This window comes from Trichoderma ghanense (genome assembly GCF_004382785.1).
Source record: "Trichoderma ghanense strain CCMA-1212 chromosome Unknown scaffold_11, whole genome shotgun sequence".
NCBI lineage: Eukaryota > Fungi > Ascomycota > Sordariomycetes > Hypocreales > Hypocreaceae > Trichoderma > Trichoderma ghanense.
Window position 1 is genome coordinate 355,946 of NW_027395674.1, and position 19,068 is coordinate 375,013.

Here is a 19,068-nt window from a genome sequence, read left to right on the forward strand (position 1 = left end):
CTCGAAAAAGGACAGCGCCCAACTGTGTAATTCGTAGAAACAGACCAAAGACCAGACAGAGAGAGAGACCCCCATAGTATCCATCATACCACATGTTCTAGCCGCGGCTACGCAAATCCAGACCACATACTAGCACCCACATATCCTGCCCCCATTTCCCTCCCCATTCCCAAACTGCACCCTTATTCCAAAATTCACTTTTAAAAAAAGGCATTTAAGTAGTTAAGGAAAATGAGCAGTATGTGTATCTGCATGTGTGTGTGTGTGTGTAGTCATGATAGCATTTGTTGATTTCTAAAACTGAAAAGCAAGGCTCAAAGCCAGTGGTATCACTATACTATTCCCAATAACCAGTAGGAAAAAAAAAAACGTGAAAAAATCCCATCGTCTATCGCATATTCCCTGAGCAGAGAAAATAGTACCTCCCAAACCAACCAGAAAAAAAAAACCACAAAACATAAGAGGAAAAAAAAGTAGTACTCGGTAACAAATCAATTGCGAACCACGCGCAATAGATACTGAAGAGAAAAGAGAAGAAAAAAAGCCGTTATCCCGACACCAGACCACGAGTTTCGTCCCATCGTATATGCAGCCAAAAGAGCACCAAAATAATAAAGAGACCCTCTCAAGCGCGCAGCGCCATGCAGAGAAAGGCGTGAGGAATGAAGAAAGGTGCAACAGCAGGTAATCACCACGTCAGTGGCTGTGCCGTAGGGAAAACCAGAAAAGGGACCAAGCAAAGACGAGCGAGACAAGGAGTACGATGCATGCCAAGGGTTGAGGCCAAGGCGGTACACAGGCTAGACCCAACAGGGCCCCCAGTAGGAACCCACCGGTCGCTTCTCCTCTCTCTTTTTGCTCTGGTCGCTGCGAATGCTCTTGTTTTTTTCCTGCCCTTGCTTCAAAGCGCCCAAGGACTAAGGCAGACCCTTGTCGCCCAGCAAGAACTGGTCGCACACGGCGTCCCTGGGCCAAGCCATTTGTCGCTTGTCGTCGGCAGCCTTTGGGACCGAAAAAAAAAAGGGAAGAAAAGAAGATGAAAGGAGAAAAAGCCAGCAGCTGCAAGGATCTGGTAAAGGGTATCTGATGGAAAACGGCGGAACCGAGGGGAGAAAGAAGCGAAACAAATTGATACAGTCGATGATAACATCATTCATCGCGGCGGTCGTCATTTTCATAAGGCTTGATTGATGGCGCTGTTCCGCATGTCGCCCGAGGTCGAGTGGAGAGTCCGAGGCCGTCGTGGTTCCCAGTTCCCCAGACAGGCTGGCCCAAACGACCTGTCACAAAATGACGAGGCCTATCGAATCAGCGTCGCACAAGGGCCAACGCCGACCAGAGGTGCCGAAATGCCGCAGGCTCCAATTGGAGGCCCTGGTCTGCGGGCGAGGTCGCGAGGGCGCTGGCGCTGTCGCTGCGTCGCATGTGCAGCGCAAGCAGACGGACAAGACCAGCCACGGTGCGGTGCAAGCGAGGAGGCCCTGCGCCTTGTGCGTGTGCGTGCGTGTGCGCGTGTGTGTGCGCGTGTGAGCGCATGCGTGGACTGCGTTTCTGCACCCAGGGACGCTCGGGTAGCACCGCATCTGCGCAGTGCACAACGAGGCAGCGTCAAGTGGCATCGCGTTGGAGATGCACATGCGCGGCGGAGAAGCAAAGGCAACGCTCTGGGCAAGCCGGAGCCACGTCCGTCTCGGTAGCATCCGCTGCGTTCAAGGCCAGCGCTCGAAAATGTCGCGCCGGAGCCCGAGACCAGACGACTCCAGGCAAGGCGAGACACTGGAGGGCCTGAGCGCATTTCACAGATCTCTATCCATGTGGCCAACGGCTGCTGGCGGTCCCGGGACTCGCGTCCCGAGCTATGCCGCATAGAGTGCTGACCGTCGAGCCGCCGCCCTGGGTGACGAATCCCGTATTGCATTCCTCGGCCTGGGCTCGCGGGGCTGCCCGTTGCGGGAAGACATGGGGGGTCGGGATAAAGATAGCAACTCCCATAAGGCAGCGCCCGTTTCCTCAGTCGTCGATCCAGGAGAGAGGAAGCAAGGGCCAAGAGACAAAGATGCCAGGTCTCGAGGGCGTCATCCGTGCCGTTTGGGCGTAGGGCCATCTGACCTCAGCGGAGGAGGCTGAAGGAGTGCCAAAATCCTCCCTGAATGCAGGTGAGAGATCGACTTTTTTTTGACAGGTGACGGCGTTTGCGATCTGTCAGAAGGCAGCGTAAGATGAATGCGTAGACCGGCGAATGCTGTCGCTGGCTGTTCCCTGGGCGTAGCGATGCCAGGTGGACCAGCCATGAGTGAGAAAATGCCGTCTATGGTCCAGAAAAAGGGCGTGTCCGTTTATCATGCCGTATCGTATGCTCACTTCCAAGGATAGTATAAGTACAACGACGCAGTGATAAAAGCTGGCTGCGTCGCTCAAGCAGGTAAAAAGATGCGTATTCGCGCGGGCTGATGCAGAAAGAGGCAAAAAGGCAGCCGCTCTACTTGTATCCCACGAGCTTGGCGCACCGCTCGCAGTAGTAGAGGTTGTGCGAGATGCGCACCATGCCGGCGGTGCTCGCGTCGTCCGTCGTCGTCGTCTCGGCGGATCGAGCGCACCGCATGCAGCGCAGCACCAGCACCGAGGCGATGGGCCGGGGGTTGGCGTCCATCCTGGCTGAGGACGAGGAGACGTCGGAGTCGGAGGACGAGGCGGAGGCGAAGTTGTGGCTGGCGATGAGGGCGGCAGCGGGCATCTTTTGGGGGATTGAGGTTGAAAAGCTTTGTTGGATATATGTCTGGACGACGATGGAGGAGAAGCAAAGACGGTTTTTCCCAAGGGTAGAGAACCGTCGATGGATGTGGAGAAGATGGAGGCGATTCGGTGGTTGTATTGAGCTGTTGCGTTTGGATGCGGTGTTGATTGATTGTCGCTTCCTCGTTTGGCCTCTCTATTCAAAATCGAAGAATGAAGAAAGAGTAGAAACGAGAGTTGAGAAGATGAGAGTTGTCTGAATGTCGAGCAGTCCTAGTTGTGTAGCGGATATCGTTCTCGAAGGAGGGATGGGCCTTGATTAAAGTACTAGCAATAGGAGGTGTGTCGTAGGGCCAGCAGGCAAGGGAAGGGGCGTGCGGAGTGTAATCCCCAAGGGGGGTGGGGGGGCGTGCAAAAAACAACTTGGAGAAGGCAGAGGGAAAAAAAAGGCAGAGAAGACCAGAGAAAGAAAAATAGGGTCTCCAGTTCCAACAAGGCAAGGCAACAAGGAACGATCCACGCCAGGGAGGTGTGCAGGGCGATCGTCGATGCCCGCCTGGACCGGGAGTGTGTTGCATCTAACGGGGACAAGAAGCCACAAAGGGGGATATCTGTATACCTAGTAGGTATCCGCATGTAGGTTTTTGCAGCAAAGAAGTTCTCTTTAACTGCAAGTTTCTGTTCGGGCAACGGAGCGGCCCAAGGCGGCTGGTGCGGGACTGGGTGGGCTCGGCAGTGTTGTGTTGCTTTGATGCATGTCCATGCGTTTTGGGCACCTTGCTGTATGCAATCGAGAAGTGATGGAATCGTAGCAGCAAATGTCACTGTCTGTTGCGAGCCAGGCCTGCATGGCCTGTTGCTGCAGCCGAGCTGGAGCGGTCCGAGGGCGGTAAGGTATGCCTTTCTGTTATGCGACTCTGGTGGTGGTATTCTGCACTTCCTTGTTTGTGCCTTTTCCCTGTTGCACGTATCAAGGTCCCCCCAGCAGTTTACAATGTTCGGGCGTTCATATCGGGGCACCATGGAGGTCTCGCGCGTATTCCACCTTGAAGCTCGAAAGGTCCGCCTTGCAAGGACAAAACCTCGTACCGCTCGTATGTGCAGCCAGACGGTATGAACATAGCAAGTAGTCGACGGGGGAGGCAGTTCAGCTCGAATACGGGATAAGTGCAAGCTGGAAAAGAAGGCTTAGCACCGCTTGGCCAAGGGAGGGCGTGCGCAGCCAAGTCCAGCACAGCCGGGAAGCAGGGCAAGGGGGGGCGTGTGCTCGACGTGGTCAAACTGCGGTTATGCGCATATGCAGGATACGGGCCTTGGTTCCCTTTCCCGTTTCTACTCGCTGCTTGAATCTCCTGGCAGAGACTAGAATTTCAGGGCGTTTTGCTAGACTGCTCCAATGGCCACTTTTCCTGTGCTTGGGAGTCAGAGAGGGGGGGCGGCGAACAAGTGTGGGCGCTGGAACCCGGTCTGTCTGGCATTTTTGCAACGTCCGTCCAATGGCCTCGGTCCACTAGGAAAGTTTTTTCCAAACTTCAATCCAATCAGTTGGTGATATCGCTTTCTTCAGTCTTCGCCCTCGCCCGGGTAATTTGCAAAAGTATGGGTATGGACCAGGGAACCATCCGATATCACGATGCCCAAAGGCCGCACGTTTTCTCCGTGATCTGGGAGCGGTGGGCTCCCAAACCTGTCATCGCCGCCCTCGTCGGTGGATCTGACAGGGGGTGAAATACCATATCATATGCACTCAACAACATCTGGAGGAAGAAAAAGAAGAGCAGCAAGAGGCCTTCTTCGCCTCACTCGCTAAGCCCAAGAGCTGGGAAGAGCTGTCAGCCGAGTGTGCCGTCGTTGGCTAGGCGAACAAACGAAGGCGGCAGGATTCTGGATGCCAAGGAGGGACAAGGCTTGCATCCCCGAGGACCATCGGAGCTTGCTGCTTACCTGGCGATGCATCACTTTGTCTCGGCGTTTTGAGCTATTGACTCAGCTAAGCTTCTGTTTCGCGGCGCATCCAAGCTCCTCTAGGAAGGAAAGCTATTGAGCCGCCCGGTCCGAGACGTGTCTTGGTGTGTTGCGTTGCGCCGCTGCAATAAGCTCGCCTTGCTCTCGGTGGCTGTACAGCAACGTGCGGACGGGCCAAGATGGCTCTACTGCACGTACTATGATATTGATGCCAAAATAAGAATACACAACAGGCTGCATTGGCACCATATGTACGAGGCCAAAGCCGATGGACAATGCCAACTGCTTACAGAGCCGCTCCGTTGCTTAGAGTGCTCTGATGAGACGGACCAGCCGTGCATTTCATTCATGATGCGGAAACGACTCAAATTGAAACGCTCCAGAACGGGCCTTGGATTGAGCAGAAACATGCCAACGAGGCCGTCTCCATATCCCCGAGGCCACAACAACAAGCTCAAGCCGGGGACATCCCAGGAAGCCGCTGCCAGCTCGCGCAATCCGTCCCAATGTGCTCCGTGCTGAGGCTGCCCAACTGTTTGTGGACACAGAATTCCTCACCGTCTGGATTGCTTTCCGACTCTTTTCTCCTCTCATGCGCCGCGAAACGCCACTACGACGGGATAGCGCCGCGCAGTTTAAACTGTAAACGCACAAATTCATGCCCAAAGCCGCGAGTTTTTGCAAAAGGCTCGAGCAGAAATGCAAGTGTGAAAAACTCGAGTCGGTGAACGGAGTCGGGGCCCGGCGTCTCCGCCGAAAGCAATAAGCCACAATGGACGTGCGATCCAGAGCTGGGCGCTCAGACGGCCTGCCGTGGAATTCGAGCTGGCAGGATCCGTTCGCCAGACGCCGCGCAGGGAGGCTGACGCACAGCGGTTCTCACGAAATCTCGGGTCGGGCAAGCGTCCGGTGAGCCGGGAGTGTGTCCTCAGCAGATTCGCATCGCCAATCGCGATCATGGCAAACAACCATCTCTCTCGACCCTTGCACCGTCGGGCACCGTAGCTATGGAGATCACGTACTTTTGCTCATCGCCATCGCCGTCGGCAATCGGAAATCAGACAAGCCATTTCTTGCATGTGGAAAACGGGGGAGAAGGAGAAGAAAAAGGACGTTCCAGAAGCCCAGGATAAATGAAAGGGCCTGGAGGAATGGATATCGTGCTCGAGGCGTTTAATCAAGATGAGGCAGCGAATCGGTGCGCTTCGGGCTCCGGCTTGTGGCCCAGCTGAACGAGGCATTCACTCTGCAATCCACTCGGGATCGGGGCAACAAGCGGCGACAACGAACAAACGGGGTTTGGGGGAGGAAAAATGGACTCTCGAGAGCCCGCGCGTTTCAGATGGCCGCGATGGCGCTAGGCTTGAAACATGTGGACGGCAGCCGCATTTGTGCGAATAGTCCACTAAAGGAACGTATGCATATAGGGGGGCACTTTTACTCGCGTTGCTGCATGCTTGGTGCCTTGTGCCTTGAAGTCTGTTCGCTCTCCATCTATGCTTCTCGCTGCATGCCAGCCAAAACCTGTGCTCGGCTTGCGACAGTTACAGCATGTCTCAGTTGCGGTAAAACACACTGCGACAGACAACCCACGTACGCAGATGACTCATCCGCTCCCAAAGCATTGCTAGGGCCAACTCCCGCGATTCCAGCACAATCAAACCCCACCCCCCCCCCCCGCGTAAGGCGTCCGGATCGGAATCGTCGACGACGCGCTGACTGGCTGCTGCTCGTCTCCTGGTGCGGGCCTATCATGCACATATGACTGACTGAAGGAAACTGGATCACTGGCCGCGCGTTTGCAGGTACTGAATGGACGGACGTATGAGTCGTACGAGCATGAGCACGAGCTCGGAGCCAGACGTCCGAGATAGATGGCCAGATGGCCCGATGGCCTGTAGGAGCGTCCCCTGGATGCACGGCATCGAGCGAAACAAGGCAACGGGACAAGCTACCCGGCAAGAATGAACGTCAATTCGATCCCATCGCCCCAAGTCCCGCTGGCCCGCGGACGGAACGCAGCAAAACGTCTGCTCCACGTCACCATGATTTGCGTCCTACTGCATAGTAACTTGGCTGCCCTATCGTCCTAGCAGCCTCTGATACAAGCTTGCCTGCAGACAAGAAACCCGTCCCCCGTCATCAGCCTGCCCGGTTTTCGCTTCAGACAATCTAATCAGTCCATCGACCCGGCGGCTCATTTCAGCCAACCAGTGAAGAGGGAGAAGCTGCATGTCTCTCTCCTCGTGAGAAGGCCTCACCAAATCAGCGTCGCCTTTTGCTGCTGCTGCTCGGCCTCATCCTGTCTGCATGGCCTCACACGGGCTAGCGCCCATCGGCTGCTCCTTGATGCCCCTGCAAATTCCCGATCCCCAGGCCCTTGGCAGAAGGTTCCAGCTCAGAGCCTGTTTTCTTCTGCTTCATGTCTCCCTTTTTCCTTGCTTCGAGCCTTGTAGTGCTGAGTTGCGAATGAGGCTGGCTGAACGCCGGCCGTTTCCAAGACATTTGATTTGGTTAGAGGCGGGAGTGGCCTCCTTATCTCGGTTTCTTACGTTGACGAGACGCACCGGTCCGTGGCATTTTGGCCACCCCCTTTTTCGGCAGTCCATTTTTTTCATCTTACAAACGGTTTCACCCTGGACGTACAGCTTCCGTTTTCTCTCATCGCTGCAAGCTGGGCCAATGTGCATCCTACTGCTACTCAGCAACCGTCGTACGACGTGGCTCGCCCGGCTCTGGCTTCAGGCCTCATGCGACCGTATTGACTCGTCAGTTTTCATTAATCCCAGGCAGACTCGTCAGGCAACGGACAGCTTCTGCAAGGACCGAAAGTCTCGAGCCACACCCGATATGCTTGGCCGTGACCCCCCGAAATCCCGCCAACGCTCATTCGTGACCCTTTTGTATATCCTCGGCTGCAGTCATTCTGCTCTCATCCTGCCTAGTCCCGTGTCTCACCCGTCGTAATCGGCCTGGCTGCTGCCTTGTCACGTCTTGCAGGGAATGAGAGGAATAGGTGAATGCGCAGGTCACCGCCATCTCAACGAACCAGGAACTGGCTCCTTCACCAACAAAGAGGCTATGCATTCTCTTTCTTACCAAGCATTCAATATCAGAACGTAGTGTTCCTTGGTAAGGTGGGTGTCGTGAACCTGGCCTTGCTGACCTTTGGTCCCTGATGCGCCGCGGCCCCGTTCCCCCGAAAATCAGTGCTCCCACCTCCCTTGAGCCCATTCTCCGCACTGATCGTCGATTTCCAGTTACCGGGAGAAAGGTAGCTTTGGTGGGCCCCTCCGTGTTTCGACTCTCATTGTGTTTCCAGACAAGGACGATCCCTAGCATAACTCGAACGTATGCATTCGTGCTCTTCATCACAGAGAGTGAAGGGTGTGTCAAACATGTCTCATGACGACGTAAGAAGAGAGATAACAAGCACATGCTTAATGCCTCACGTCACAGACGAAATAACTATCTCATTGCGCGTACGCGCGGTGTCGAAAGGAGTGATGCGTGCTTGTGCTCATCCGTAACGTTTTCACTTCGATGACCGCTGCGATTATCACTTAGTAGTCTCAGATGACTATCAATCAATCTTGACCTTCCGTAGCGCCGCGTGCTTGACAGCCAAAGGGGGCATACATACATATTTGTTACCCATACCCCCGAAGCTACATACACATACAGCTCAGAAAGGGGAAAGGAAAGAAGAAAAGAAAAAAAAAAAAGGGACGGGAAATGTCTCGCCTCTATCGCCTCTATCGACGACCCCCCCAGTCTTTTATTTACGGGGAATTCATCTTGCAGTTTTGCCATCGACGATCAAAGAGGGGAAAAAAGGGACCCCTTTTGAGATCCCCTACTAAAGTCTCGATTTGCGCATACATAGAAAAGGGTCCCTTACTTTTTTTTCGTCTTTTTCTTTCCTATTTTCCAATCGTTTATCATACAGGGGGTGCGATATAGTAAGTATGTAGTATGTGTGTGCTCACGCATACGACAGACGAGACAAGGGCGGGTCGACCCGGTTGAGACGGCTCTCGCCACTTTGTGATCGATGGCATCGCGATCGCTGGTGCTGGAATCTGAGTACAGCTTGTAATAGTCTATTGCATGTATGCAATGTATGGGTTTGGTGCGTTTTGCGTGGTGACGAGTGTGCATGTATGGAACGAGTTGGTGGCCGTGAATGTGACCGTTGCGGCTTGCAATCTTCCGAGACGGAATCTTTTCGAATCAAAAGTTGCCCTGCAGATGCTACTGCTACTGCTACCTTCTGCTACGATACTACTGCTACTACGTGGACGGGTTTCTCATCGACGATGCTACCTTTGCCTCGGCCTTGTGACCAACAAAAAGGCAAAAAAGACACTGAACACGGCACGGCGCTCTGCCAACTCAACCCTTCTTAGCTGCATATTTCGCACGGAGCGAATCGGCCGGCCTTCACTTGTTTCTACATACTAGCACCAGTAGCATCGACGACGTGTTGCTGCAGCCGGAAGAAGAAGCCCGTTCGGTCACCAGCACTGGCATCAAGTTTCTTTGGGCTTCTGATGCGTGAGAGGGTCCTTTCTTCAAGCGCTGTCAAAAATGAAGCCGTCTTTCCGGTGCCAGCCCCTCTCTTCCGACTGCTCTCCGATATCGAAGCGCGTTGTATAAAAAAAAAAAAAAAAAAAAAAAAAGAGGGAAAAAAGTCGTCGGCATCTGGCATCCAGCTGGCCATCGCCACCTCTTCGCCCGCCGGGTCCCCACGTTCTGCAAATGCGACTCTAATCACCGACATTTGCATTCGCCTTCTTGACACGACGAGGGGCCACTGTCTAGACCAAACCGGCTCACGTTAACTGTTACGCTTTTATTGAATTGGAGCAGAATGCAATAATGGGTTGCTGCCGGGCCAAGCCGCGGGCCAGACCGATCGAGGCGAGGCTCTCCAGGTCTAGACTTGTCCAGACTCTTCCACTCGTCGTAACGGCATGCATACATTCTCGTACGTGCAAACAAAACATGCCGCAACAACTGATGGGAATTCCCACTTTCGCATGGTCCAGATCTTCCATCCACGGGGCTGCCTTTCAAATTCTTCTCCTTGCCCTGGCTGCTTCTCGCCAATGAGATTTCTGCCGTAGACTTGCTGGCAAAGCGGCCATGGTTGCCTGTCCAAACTAGTAATCGTGTAGAATTCCCGTGGACGCGGATGGAATGGATGCGCATTGGATACGCACGTTCTCTCCAACAAACCCGCAGAGTCCAGACCGACGCCGAAGCACGCCTTCATCGCTCCCCGACCTTTCTCAACTTCCGCTCTCTTCACCCCCTTGGGACCATCTGACTGTTGACCCGCGCTAACAACTGCCATCCAAGCCCTGCGATCAAAACCACTGCAGCACCTCATCACGAGGCAGAATGTGGTAGAAAAAAAGGACCTGCTTCCAGACTCTTTCTCTCTCTCTCTGTCTCTCTTGGATTTCACAGCGCCGTTGGCTTGGGCACCTTGCCGCCGACCCGTCGCGCGACCGTTGCAAGCCCGCAGCCCCGGTCGTCGCAAGGACCGACGGTCTAGGCCCCCCGGGAAGGCTGGAGAAAACGGGGACGCCTTTCTCTGTTCAGGCGATGTCGCTTTCGCTTCGCTCTGCTACCTTAAGATTGTTGAAGGGCGAGAGCCGAGATGGCCAGCTTGAGAACTAATTTGCGTAGTTCGTTGTAAGCTCAAGACTTGTCGAACTTGCGTCCCGTGGCCGATAGCGTCCCGATTCCGGCCTGCCGAGCCGCTATTGTTTGTCGTTTTGATGCCGGCACATCCATCTAGTAGTAGAAACCCACATACATGGAAGGGCGGATATAGGATTGAAACATACTTCGGCCGAGCAACTTGTAGTCCGCTCGTTAGTTGGAAATGCTTATTCCCTGGCTCCCTTACAAGTCAGACTCGGCAGCGAACCTATTCAACAAAGTTCTCTTAAGAATGATAGAGTACCCCCGGCGTGCTTATTTGCCGTTGGGCGGGCGTTTCTAGGTCCGACGGGACGGCACACTCCCCCCCACGCCCACCTATCTTAGAGCTGCTTGTGTTACGACGTTCGTTTTATTGAGATATCCGGTATTGAGGGGGCTTACAGCTGGCTTATTTCTTTCTTTTGTTTCCCCTAGGTTGAGTGAGGGTATCGTGGGCTATGTGTTATCTGATTTGATTTGACCATGTTCCTCGCTTGGAGTTAACCTTTGCAGCTAACACGATTGGTATCTCAGCCACGCCTTGGCGAACGAACGTCTCCATCAGGGGGCGTATGATAGCTTTGCTGTCCGCAACGGCGCAGTGGCCACATTTCGCTCCTACTCGTTTGAAGCATACAACCTCGTCCATCTGCTCACATCCATTCACTTCCACAATGTGACGAGAAACTCATGCAAGCCGCAGTTCCAGTTCGTCAACTTTCTGACAATCCCGGGCTTGCCTTGTGCACACGCCCCTCTCTCGCGGTCTGGCCCGGGACCCAAGCCCACAGCTTCTGCCCATGTTCCGAGCCCCCGTTCGTTCCCCCCTTCTTCCGGATCGGTTCACACGGCGCGGTCATCGGACGATCTACAAAGTTCCATGCGGGAAAAGACACCGGGCAACAGAAAGCAAATGGTGGATGGCTACAATAAGTTGCTGTCAAAATGATTCCCCCCCCCTGCGGCTCGTCCGGGAAGGGTGGGCGAAGGGGCCTCGTGCAGGCTGTGTGTGAACCAACGGCCGTATCGGCCTTGTCCGGCTATAACGCAAGGACTTGCCTCTTGTACTGCGTATATGTTCGTGATATATCAGTTTCTTTCACCTCTTTTGTGGACGAAATAGGCTGTGGATTCGTATGGCGGACAGTAAAAAAAAAAGGTGTGGTTGTATACATGCAATGCAATGCACGCAGTCAGAAGACGGAAACGGCAAAAAGGAAGCAAAACGACAAAAGGCAAAGCGGTAGATGTACAATAGCATGCCGAAACAAAATGTCTGTAGCCATCGTGGCTGATGATAATAAGCAGAACAAGGCCGGGGATTCCCTCCCTCCCCAGCAGCTGTCAGCTTCGCAAGGCGGCCACTAGCAGGAACCCGCACACTTTTCGGTTTCCAACAAATCGCCCGCCCGCGCCCTGTTTCATTCTCATTTTCTCTGTCAGCCCTGATTGATTCAAGGGGGGTCCGCGCGGCTCGCTTGCGGGCTGTTGCTATTTGTGAACTGCTGTCTTGTCACTTTGTTCAGCTGGCTACTTGCATGTGCGTGAACCCAGGGTCTTGGGACTTTTTTTGGGGGATGGGGGACTTGCTAGGGTCTCTTTATCGAGGGATTGTTGGATGTCTGATTTCAAACAAATTCGATATGAATGTCAGGTAAGGTAAGGATGACTCATCGGAAGTAATGGAGGCATTGCCCGGCCGGAGGAGGCGAAGGTAGTCGGCTTCGAAGGAGCTTTGGCGATGCCGTGCCGTGGTGGGTTTTGCCACTCATCTTTCCTTCTCAGTGCTTGTGGTTCATTATGAATGGACACGTAGGCTCGTTGTGGCTTTGTTTGTTTTCTCGAGGCTTTGGGAATTTTTCTTATTTAGAAGGGCGTGTGATGATGGGCTTTGGGCGGATTCGGATCCATGCCGAAGAGTGGTCATGAGTTAGCCTTCTCTCTGTTCTGATGCCGTTTCTGGATGTGTGAGCGTGTCCTTGCTGACTGAGAATGTTAGAACGGACTTTCCGGCAGAGAAGTCAATTCTGAACTTTAATACACACATGTGCTAAAGGAACCAATTAGAATGGTCTCTTTCAACGATGCATTCCGGGTAGGTAGGAGAATTCGAGACGCCCACTGCCCAACCCCGTCTTACGGCTTATCTTGTAAAGTTTTAACGTTTTGACGTCTTATGGATTTGGGCGGGACGTGTTTAGGGGTTTTGATAGGCTTTGGAATGGTGTACTACCCCAAGTCATCTAGTAGTAGTTTGAGAGGATTGAGGCAGTCTGTAACCTGGGTCCGCTCGGAGTCGTCGTTGGATGCGTTCAATCTCGAAATAGCTTCTGGTGTTTTACTTAGAAATGGATGCTATGATTTGCACATCTCCTTCACGAAAGGTTTCCCTAGACGTTATATGCCGGTTTCCCCATCTTGGGTTTGAATGTCGATACAGCGGGAATGTGATGAGCCGCAAAGTACAATTCTATGACCAGGTCTTGGAGGAGTCGAAGTCAAGAGACGTCAGGTCCTTATGCTAGAGCAACGCGCAGGGTAGCCACAAGAAGAGCCTTGAAAATCACGGTGCCTATACCCTAGACAACATTCTTGAAGGTAACGTATTAGCTGGCGACTATGCGAAAGAAAGCCTTTATTGCCAAAGTGCGAAATCATCCTTCTCGATGGTGAACATCTCACGTAGAAACATCTCGGCAGCTTGAGCGCATACATAGTCCGAAGAAACTCTCGGGACCTCGATACCAACCAGTTCAACTTCACTCTTCTTGATCCCAGACCTTTTATAAGCGCCGATTGATCCCCACCGTACGTGACTCTTCATCTTTTCTGTTCACTCCCAGAGGCATATCCGACGAACGAATAACTTCCGTTTCAAAAATATTCGTTCAAGGACTCACATTTACACCTGCTTCTCAGTAGATTGTAATAGTTCACCATCCTCGGGCTCATGACTTTGTGCGGTCATATGAAAATTTTGGCCCGCTTTGAGATGCCTTGGTAACAAATTGACATATTGTTATTCGTCTTCAGGCAATCTTCAGTCTTAAATCATGATGGAATGAACACCCAAAATGCCGGGTTAATGTCTTCTATACTTCTACATCACTGCGTTGGATACAATTTGCCGACCACAGCAAACCTCCTCCTGACCAGATGCCATAATGACAATGTCCTCGAGCATGGCCAAGGAGCCGAACCAAGTCACAACTCCGTGCCCTAAGAGAATAGGCGAGCTTCGGCTGTTGTGATTACCTTAGAGTAAACGCAAGACGAGTTTCACTTTCAAGTTACTCCCAGCCGTATTTACAACATGCACTTCATGATAGCTCAGACGCCTCACTTCAATAATGTGAATCAAATGATAGCATGGAAATTTAGTATTCAATCAGACAACGACCATCACCGCCTCTGGTGCCTGTCGCCTACACAAGGCAAGATTTGCAGAAGCTCTCCATGTCCGTCATCTATCCAAGCATAGCTGCGTAATGTAATTTTCATCCATCATAATGCATCAGTCAAGGTACAAGAAAAAAGTGGTATCAAATCACCGAATCGCCATCTGCCACGCCCGCTCAGGGCCATCAACATCCATTTCTTAGGCACTTCCGGCATCCGTCTGCTCCGCATTCTGATCATGGTACAGCTGAGGGCAGGGACCAGTCTTCTGGAAGAAGACATAGCGCTTGAACCACCACGGCAGCACCTCGGTGAGCTGGTATTTCGCGTGTCGGCGGTCTGAAACGCTAAAGACGTAGTCGAGCTCCTCGAGGGTCTTCTGCTTCGTCTCAGGGACAAAGAGGAAGATGAGGGCGAGGGCGACCAGGTTGAGGCCGGCATAGAAACTGAAAGCTCCGGTGGCGGTCATGGCGGTCAACATTCGGGGGAAGGTCAGAGAAAGGACAGAGGCCCAGAAGTTGTTGGTGGCAACAGCCCAGGACATGCCAATCTCACGATGTGACAGAGGGAAGACTTCCGCAGAGTACATGAAGGGAACGGGACCCTCGCCTGTTGTACAGTAAGTATATAATTGCTGATCCTAAAGAGTCGGAAAAGAGCATACCTGGTGAGTAGAAAGCGGCAAACAGGTAGACAAAGGTCGCGACGGTCGCAATTCTGGGAGTGCTGTTGACGACATCAGGCTCGATGAGGTAGCAGAGACCGGCAGCTGGAGGAGATCAGCAAAGATCATAAAGTTATATGGAGTGCTACATACCAAGCAGAGTCCAGAACATGTTGGGAAAGGTAAAGAGAAGAAGGGCTCGCCGACCAAAGGTGTCAATGGTCCACACAGCAGGCCAGGCAAACAAGAAGTTGATGATGCCGAAGCCGAAACTGGCCCACAGAGCAGTGTAGTCGGAAATACCGCTCTGCTTGAAGATGGTGCTAGAATAGAAGGAGATGATGTTGATACCGCACATCTGCTGGGCAATCATGACGATACCAGAGGCCCAGGTGGCGCGGCGGATGCGAGGAATGGTGAAGAGCTCAATGAAGCGCGTGAACATGTTGTTGGTCACCTTAAGGCCGGCCTGCTCCACAAGGAGCACCTCCTGGTCCAAGAGGCATTGGATGTAGTAGAGATCTCTGGCAGCCTGAATGGGGTTGTTTCGGAGTCGCAGAAGTGATCTCCAGGCCTTTTCGTGCTTTCCCTTCTTCATGTACCATCGAGGGCTTTCGGGGCAAAAGTACGTGCCGATAACGAGGGGAACAGCGGGGATAAAGGCAGACGCAAGCTGGAGACGCCAGGCAATGTCGCCGACCTTACCAACAGCGAGGTTGGCACAAGTACCCAAGAAGATACCGAACGCAGTCCACACTTGCCAAGACATGACAAGACCACCTCGAATAGAAGGCGGGGCATTTTCGGCGGAGAAGACGGGAACAGTCACTTCCTTCAAGCCCATACCGATACCGAGGAGCATACTAGCAGATGTGAGCAGCTGATTTAGAACGAGGACCATCGCGTTTTACATACCGACAAGCAGCCAGCTGCCCCCATGTCTGGGAGAGGGCCATGCCAAAGGGAGCGAGGAGAGAGAAGATGGCACCCAAGAAGATGGTACCACGGCGACCAATCCAATCGTTGAGGGGATCGGAGATCCATCCGGCGCTAGAAGATGTCAGTACTGTAGTGCATCCACAGAAAAAGGTGGCGGCTAACATACAACAAGCAGATCGTGATGTAAGGCAGGGAGTTGACGAAACCGATGATCCAGCTGTTCGTAGCACATTGGCCGGCGTTGGCGTCGGGACCGCAAGACGAGCCGGCGCTGTCTGGGATACCGAGAGCCTCAGGGAAAGACAAGTTGGCACCGTTGGAACCGGTCTACAAGCGAGTTAGAAAGCGAAAGGGGAGAGGCATGGTTCTTCAGCTGCTTCGCTCACTTGATCCCAACCTTGAATGGCGGCAGCAATGGAGCTGAGACCAATGGTGTAGTAAAGAGCCCACGGGTGCTTCCATCGGTGCGTCACCTCCTCTCTCAGTGCTTGCTTCTCCTCCTCGTCCAGCTCGTTCAGGCTCTCAAAGCCGGCAGGGTTCTGAGCGACGAGGGCTCCCTTTTCCAACACAGGGAGGATGTCGTTGGGCAGGCCCTTTGAGCGGTGGAATTCTCGGACATTGGCGAAGAGAGTCTCTCGGGGGATTCCCTTGAGGGGGTTGCGGATCTCGCCTTCGAGGTTGTCGGTCAGAGCAGCAAGCTTTTCGCCAGTAGAATCGTGGACGTGGACCCTACGAGTAGAATCGTGTTAGTCAACCCCAGCCGCGGCGAACAAAAACACAACACGTGAGCGGCAGCAACGTCCGACGCGATGACTTACATCTTCTCATTGTGCTCGGGATAGGCCGCGTCTGCGGCAATCTTATCGTCCGAAGCCATTGTGCTGTAGCCACGTGGTGGACGGGCAAGTCAGTGCTTCACAGGCTGACACGAGGAGGAGAGACACCAGTTCAAGCAGCCACGACTAGGAAGAGACAAGGAGAGGAAGAAGCGCTGTGCCCTGCATGAAGCAAAGGTTTCATCCGAAGACGGGCGAGACCGCGTCGACATATATATACCGTCGTACGGGACACGCCCGGATCAGCAGCGGGCAACGCACTGCAAGCCCCAATGTCCAACGCCCTTGTACCACCACAACTAATCCCTCCGTCCAGTCTTACGGAAGACACGAGAACATGGAGCCATTCTGCAAAATTTTGAGGGGCCCCAGACAGAAACCAGGATCTGCTCCTCAACCAGCCGCTGTTGGCCAGGTTGGGGAAAGAATCTGGAGGATTGAGCTTGGGGTTGTGGAGGCAAGAGTGGCTTCGGTTGCGGCCCCTGCACCTGATTATTGTGGAGGGACAGGGACGAGGGAAGAGCGAGGGTACAAAGAGGGCAGCTGCGATGATATCCGAGAGACTGAGTCGCCGGGCCAGGCTCTAACACGACGCATCGCCGAGTCACTGCATCACTGAGCGGCAGTTGGGACAGCTGCCGTTAGTCTCCGGCTCTTTGCCAAGTACCCGTCAAGTACCGGGCCGGCTAAAGTCTCGCGCCAGCAGGTACAACAGGTAGAGCAGGTACAGCCGGAGGATTTTGATGTCACAGACTCGCCAGGAAGGGGCAAGGCGCACACGGGGCGTCGAATGGGGAGGCGCTTGGCTCCAGCCCAAGAGCACAGATGAGGTTAGGTCTAGGCAGCAGAATAAAAACTGGCAAGGGCAACGGACGCCGAAGGCGTTGAGCTTGTTTTCTGTGGCAGGTGGCGCCGGGCAGCAGTAGCCGTTTGCTTCTGGAACATGGGAAGGAAGCAGCGGCGATGCGGTTGCGGCTTGGAAAAGCTGGAGAAGATAAGATATTACACTCTCGACCCATGGATCTTCCACACTAGCAATGTTTACATCTGGGACTGATTTACATACAACTCTGCATTGTATGCTTAAATGGACTTCAAGTCATGAATGCGTGTAAGTCTGCTGTGGAGGTGCGTGACGGCCGTTGATGTGCAGCACACCTCCATATTCTGGGAGGAGAAAACCGCCCGCCCCCAGATGGAGATGGTCTCATCCCCAGTGGAGTGTGGAGAGCCCGGCTTTTTTTCTTTTGTTCTCTGAGGTGGAGCGTCAGCCACTTTCTCAACCCCTTACTGTACATGGCGGCATGGCCCATGTGTTCGAGAGACCCAAGTGGGCCCCGTCCATTGAGCCTTGCAAGCGCAATTGAGACAGAAAGAAAACCACCACAGACAAGCTTTGACGCGGGCATTGTTCGACGACAAAACGCCTCTTCAGGCTGTTGGCCATCGGGACCGAAGACGTGCGGTGGAGATGCGCCCACCACGAGCACGAGAGGGTGACAAACAGGATGCGAATCCTTGCAGCCACCACCTGGCAATTCAGTCACCGAACCGGCAGCCGTTGGCGACGATCTCTGGTCGCGATGCCCTCGCCATTGGCCTCGCCAGCCGCCATCGAGCAGGATGCCGTATTGCGGCCAAGCCGTCAGACTGGACTAGCGCTTGCAGTGTGTCACATGCGATCCCAAGTTTCTCTGTGGCTTGCGCAGAAGCAGTGCAATGCAATGATGCGCCCTGTGGCGTGATGCGACGCTGTGAGAGGACGGGCAGAGGCATCCCGACGGCAGAGGTTGCACATACCAATCTTACAGACCGCCTGGAATAAAGAGACACAAAGGTGGACCGCTGGAAAAGAAGAAATCAAAACATCAAACGTCCAGACTCTCGGTAGCCAGGCAGCAGTTTAAGGAATTGGGGAAATGCGGGTGGTTTGGACGCCATGTGGCTCGTCTCTCCAGATTCTTCTCCATCTTCTCCGTATCGACGGCTCCATTTCGACAGACTGTTAGTCATTAGCCCGCAGACGGCGACGTGCCAGTTATTACCTCTTTGTTGCCCGAGGGGGCTGTGGGCGGGCAGGCCGAAACAGACCAAGGAGATTCTAGGTGGTACCAAGTTGAGCATGCATCCGAAGTACTTCGCACACAAGAAACGGCTTTTCATCATCTCTAATCCGGGGCCGGCCCAGCAGATGAATTCCTCGGTATGGCCTCGCTTCTTTGAGCCGATTTTGCAACGGCGTGGATCTTCCCTTTCCCACGGACTAGCAACTAGCCCTTCCGGACGGCCGGGGGAATTCTTCTCGACGGGTTGCATCACCTGACTTCCGTGCTGAAAGCATTTGTCATCTCGTCGAATGGTTTCCCCAGCTCCGGCAAGCAGAAGATTGTCGACGCGGATCCGCGACAGGAGCAGCTGAACATCACCCGCAGCCGCGGAGTCAGGGCCACGTTGAATGGGGGCTAGCCTCACTGCTCCCGTTGCGGGATCAAAGTTAGTGGTGAGCTTATTGTCCAACTCCGCGCTCGACTCGACCTGTCAAGGGACAAACGCCGGCGGGAGGGGAGGGCGAGATCTCACTCTCTCATCTCTGAGTTTCTCTGCCGAGAGCCCGGCTTCGCCACTGAGGAGACAGTCAGTTTGCTTCAGACGCACAACGCGCGGGGAATCACATTTCAAAGCAACATCACTGGATGCCCATACGACGAAGCGGCAAGGGACTCTTTGGATCGCCGTCTGAAATGCCCCCGGGGCCGACCAGAATGCTACGTCCATGGGAGTGATACGGCTAACACGGCCAGATGAGCCGGCGATAAT

The 19,068-nt window shown here is 53.8% G+C and overlaps 5 protein-coding genes across 5 annotated transcripts; 2 read left to right on the forward strand and 3 right to left on the reverse strand.

The window, feature by feature from the left end:
• Positions 1-1,290: 1,290 nt before the first annotated feature.
• On the forward strand, positions 1,291-1,530 carry CCMA1212_008100 (uncharacterized protein; the record flags this gene model as incomplete). The annotated part of the gene is made up of 1 exon (XM_073705247.1): positions 1,291-1,530. The coding sequence occupies one exon, from the start codon at positions 1,291-1,293 to the stop codon at positions 1,528-1,530; it is 240 nt and encodes a 79-aa protein (XP_073556099.1).
• A 99-nt stretch (positions 1,531-1,629) lies between these two features.
• Positions 1,630-1,869, forward strand: CCMA1212_008101 (uncharacterized protein; the record flags this gene model as incomplete). Its single annotated transcript, XM_073705248.1, has 1 exon — positions 1,630-1,869. One exon carries the CDS (start codon positions 1,630-1,632, stop codon positions 1,867-1,869), a length of 240 nt encoding a protein of 79 aa, XP_073556098.1.
• A 610-nt stretch (positions 1,870-2,479) lies between these two features.
• CCMA1212_008102 (uncharacterized protein) lies at positions 2,480-2,734 on the reverse strand (the record flags this gene model as incomplete). Its single annotated transcript, XM_073705249.1, has 1 exon — positions 2,480-2,734. The coding sequence occupies one exon, from the start codon at positions 2,732-2,734 to the stop codon at positions 2,480-2,482; it is 255 nt and encodes an 84-aa protein (XP_073556101.1).
• Positions 2,735-14,011: 11,277 nt separating this feature from the next.
• On the reverse strand, positions 14,012-16,296 carry CCMA1212_008103 (Polyol transporter 5; the record flags this gene model as incomplete). The annotated part of the gene is made up of 7 exons (XM_073705250.1): positions 16,234-16,296; positions 15,802-16,144; positions 15,582-15,742; positions 15,392-15,526; positions 14,630-15,339; positions 14,477-14,581; positions 14,012-14,421 (listed from the first exon to the last, which is right to left on the reverse strand). Exons 1-7 carry the CDS (start codon positions 16,290-16,292, stop codon positions 14,012-14,014), a joined length of 1,923 nt encoding a protein of 640 aa, XP_073556100.1. The 5' UTR covers positions 16,293-16,296.
• A 1,049-nt stretch (positions 16,297-17,345) lies between these two features.
• CCMA1212_008104 (uncharacterized protein) lies at positions 17,346-17,864 on the reverse strand (the record flags this gene model as incomplete). Its single annotated transcript, XM_073705251.1, has 1 exon — positions 17,346-17,864. A coding segment is annotated over one exon (519 nt), but the record flags the coding sequence as incomplete, so codon positions are not given.
• Between the last annotated feature and the right edge of the window lie 1,204 nt (positions 17,865-19,068).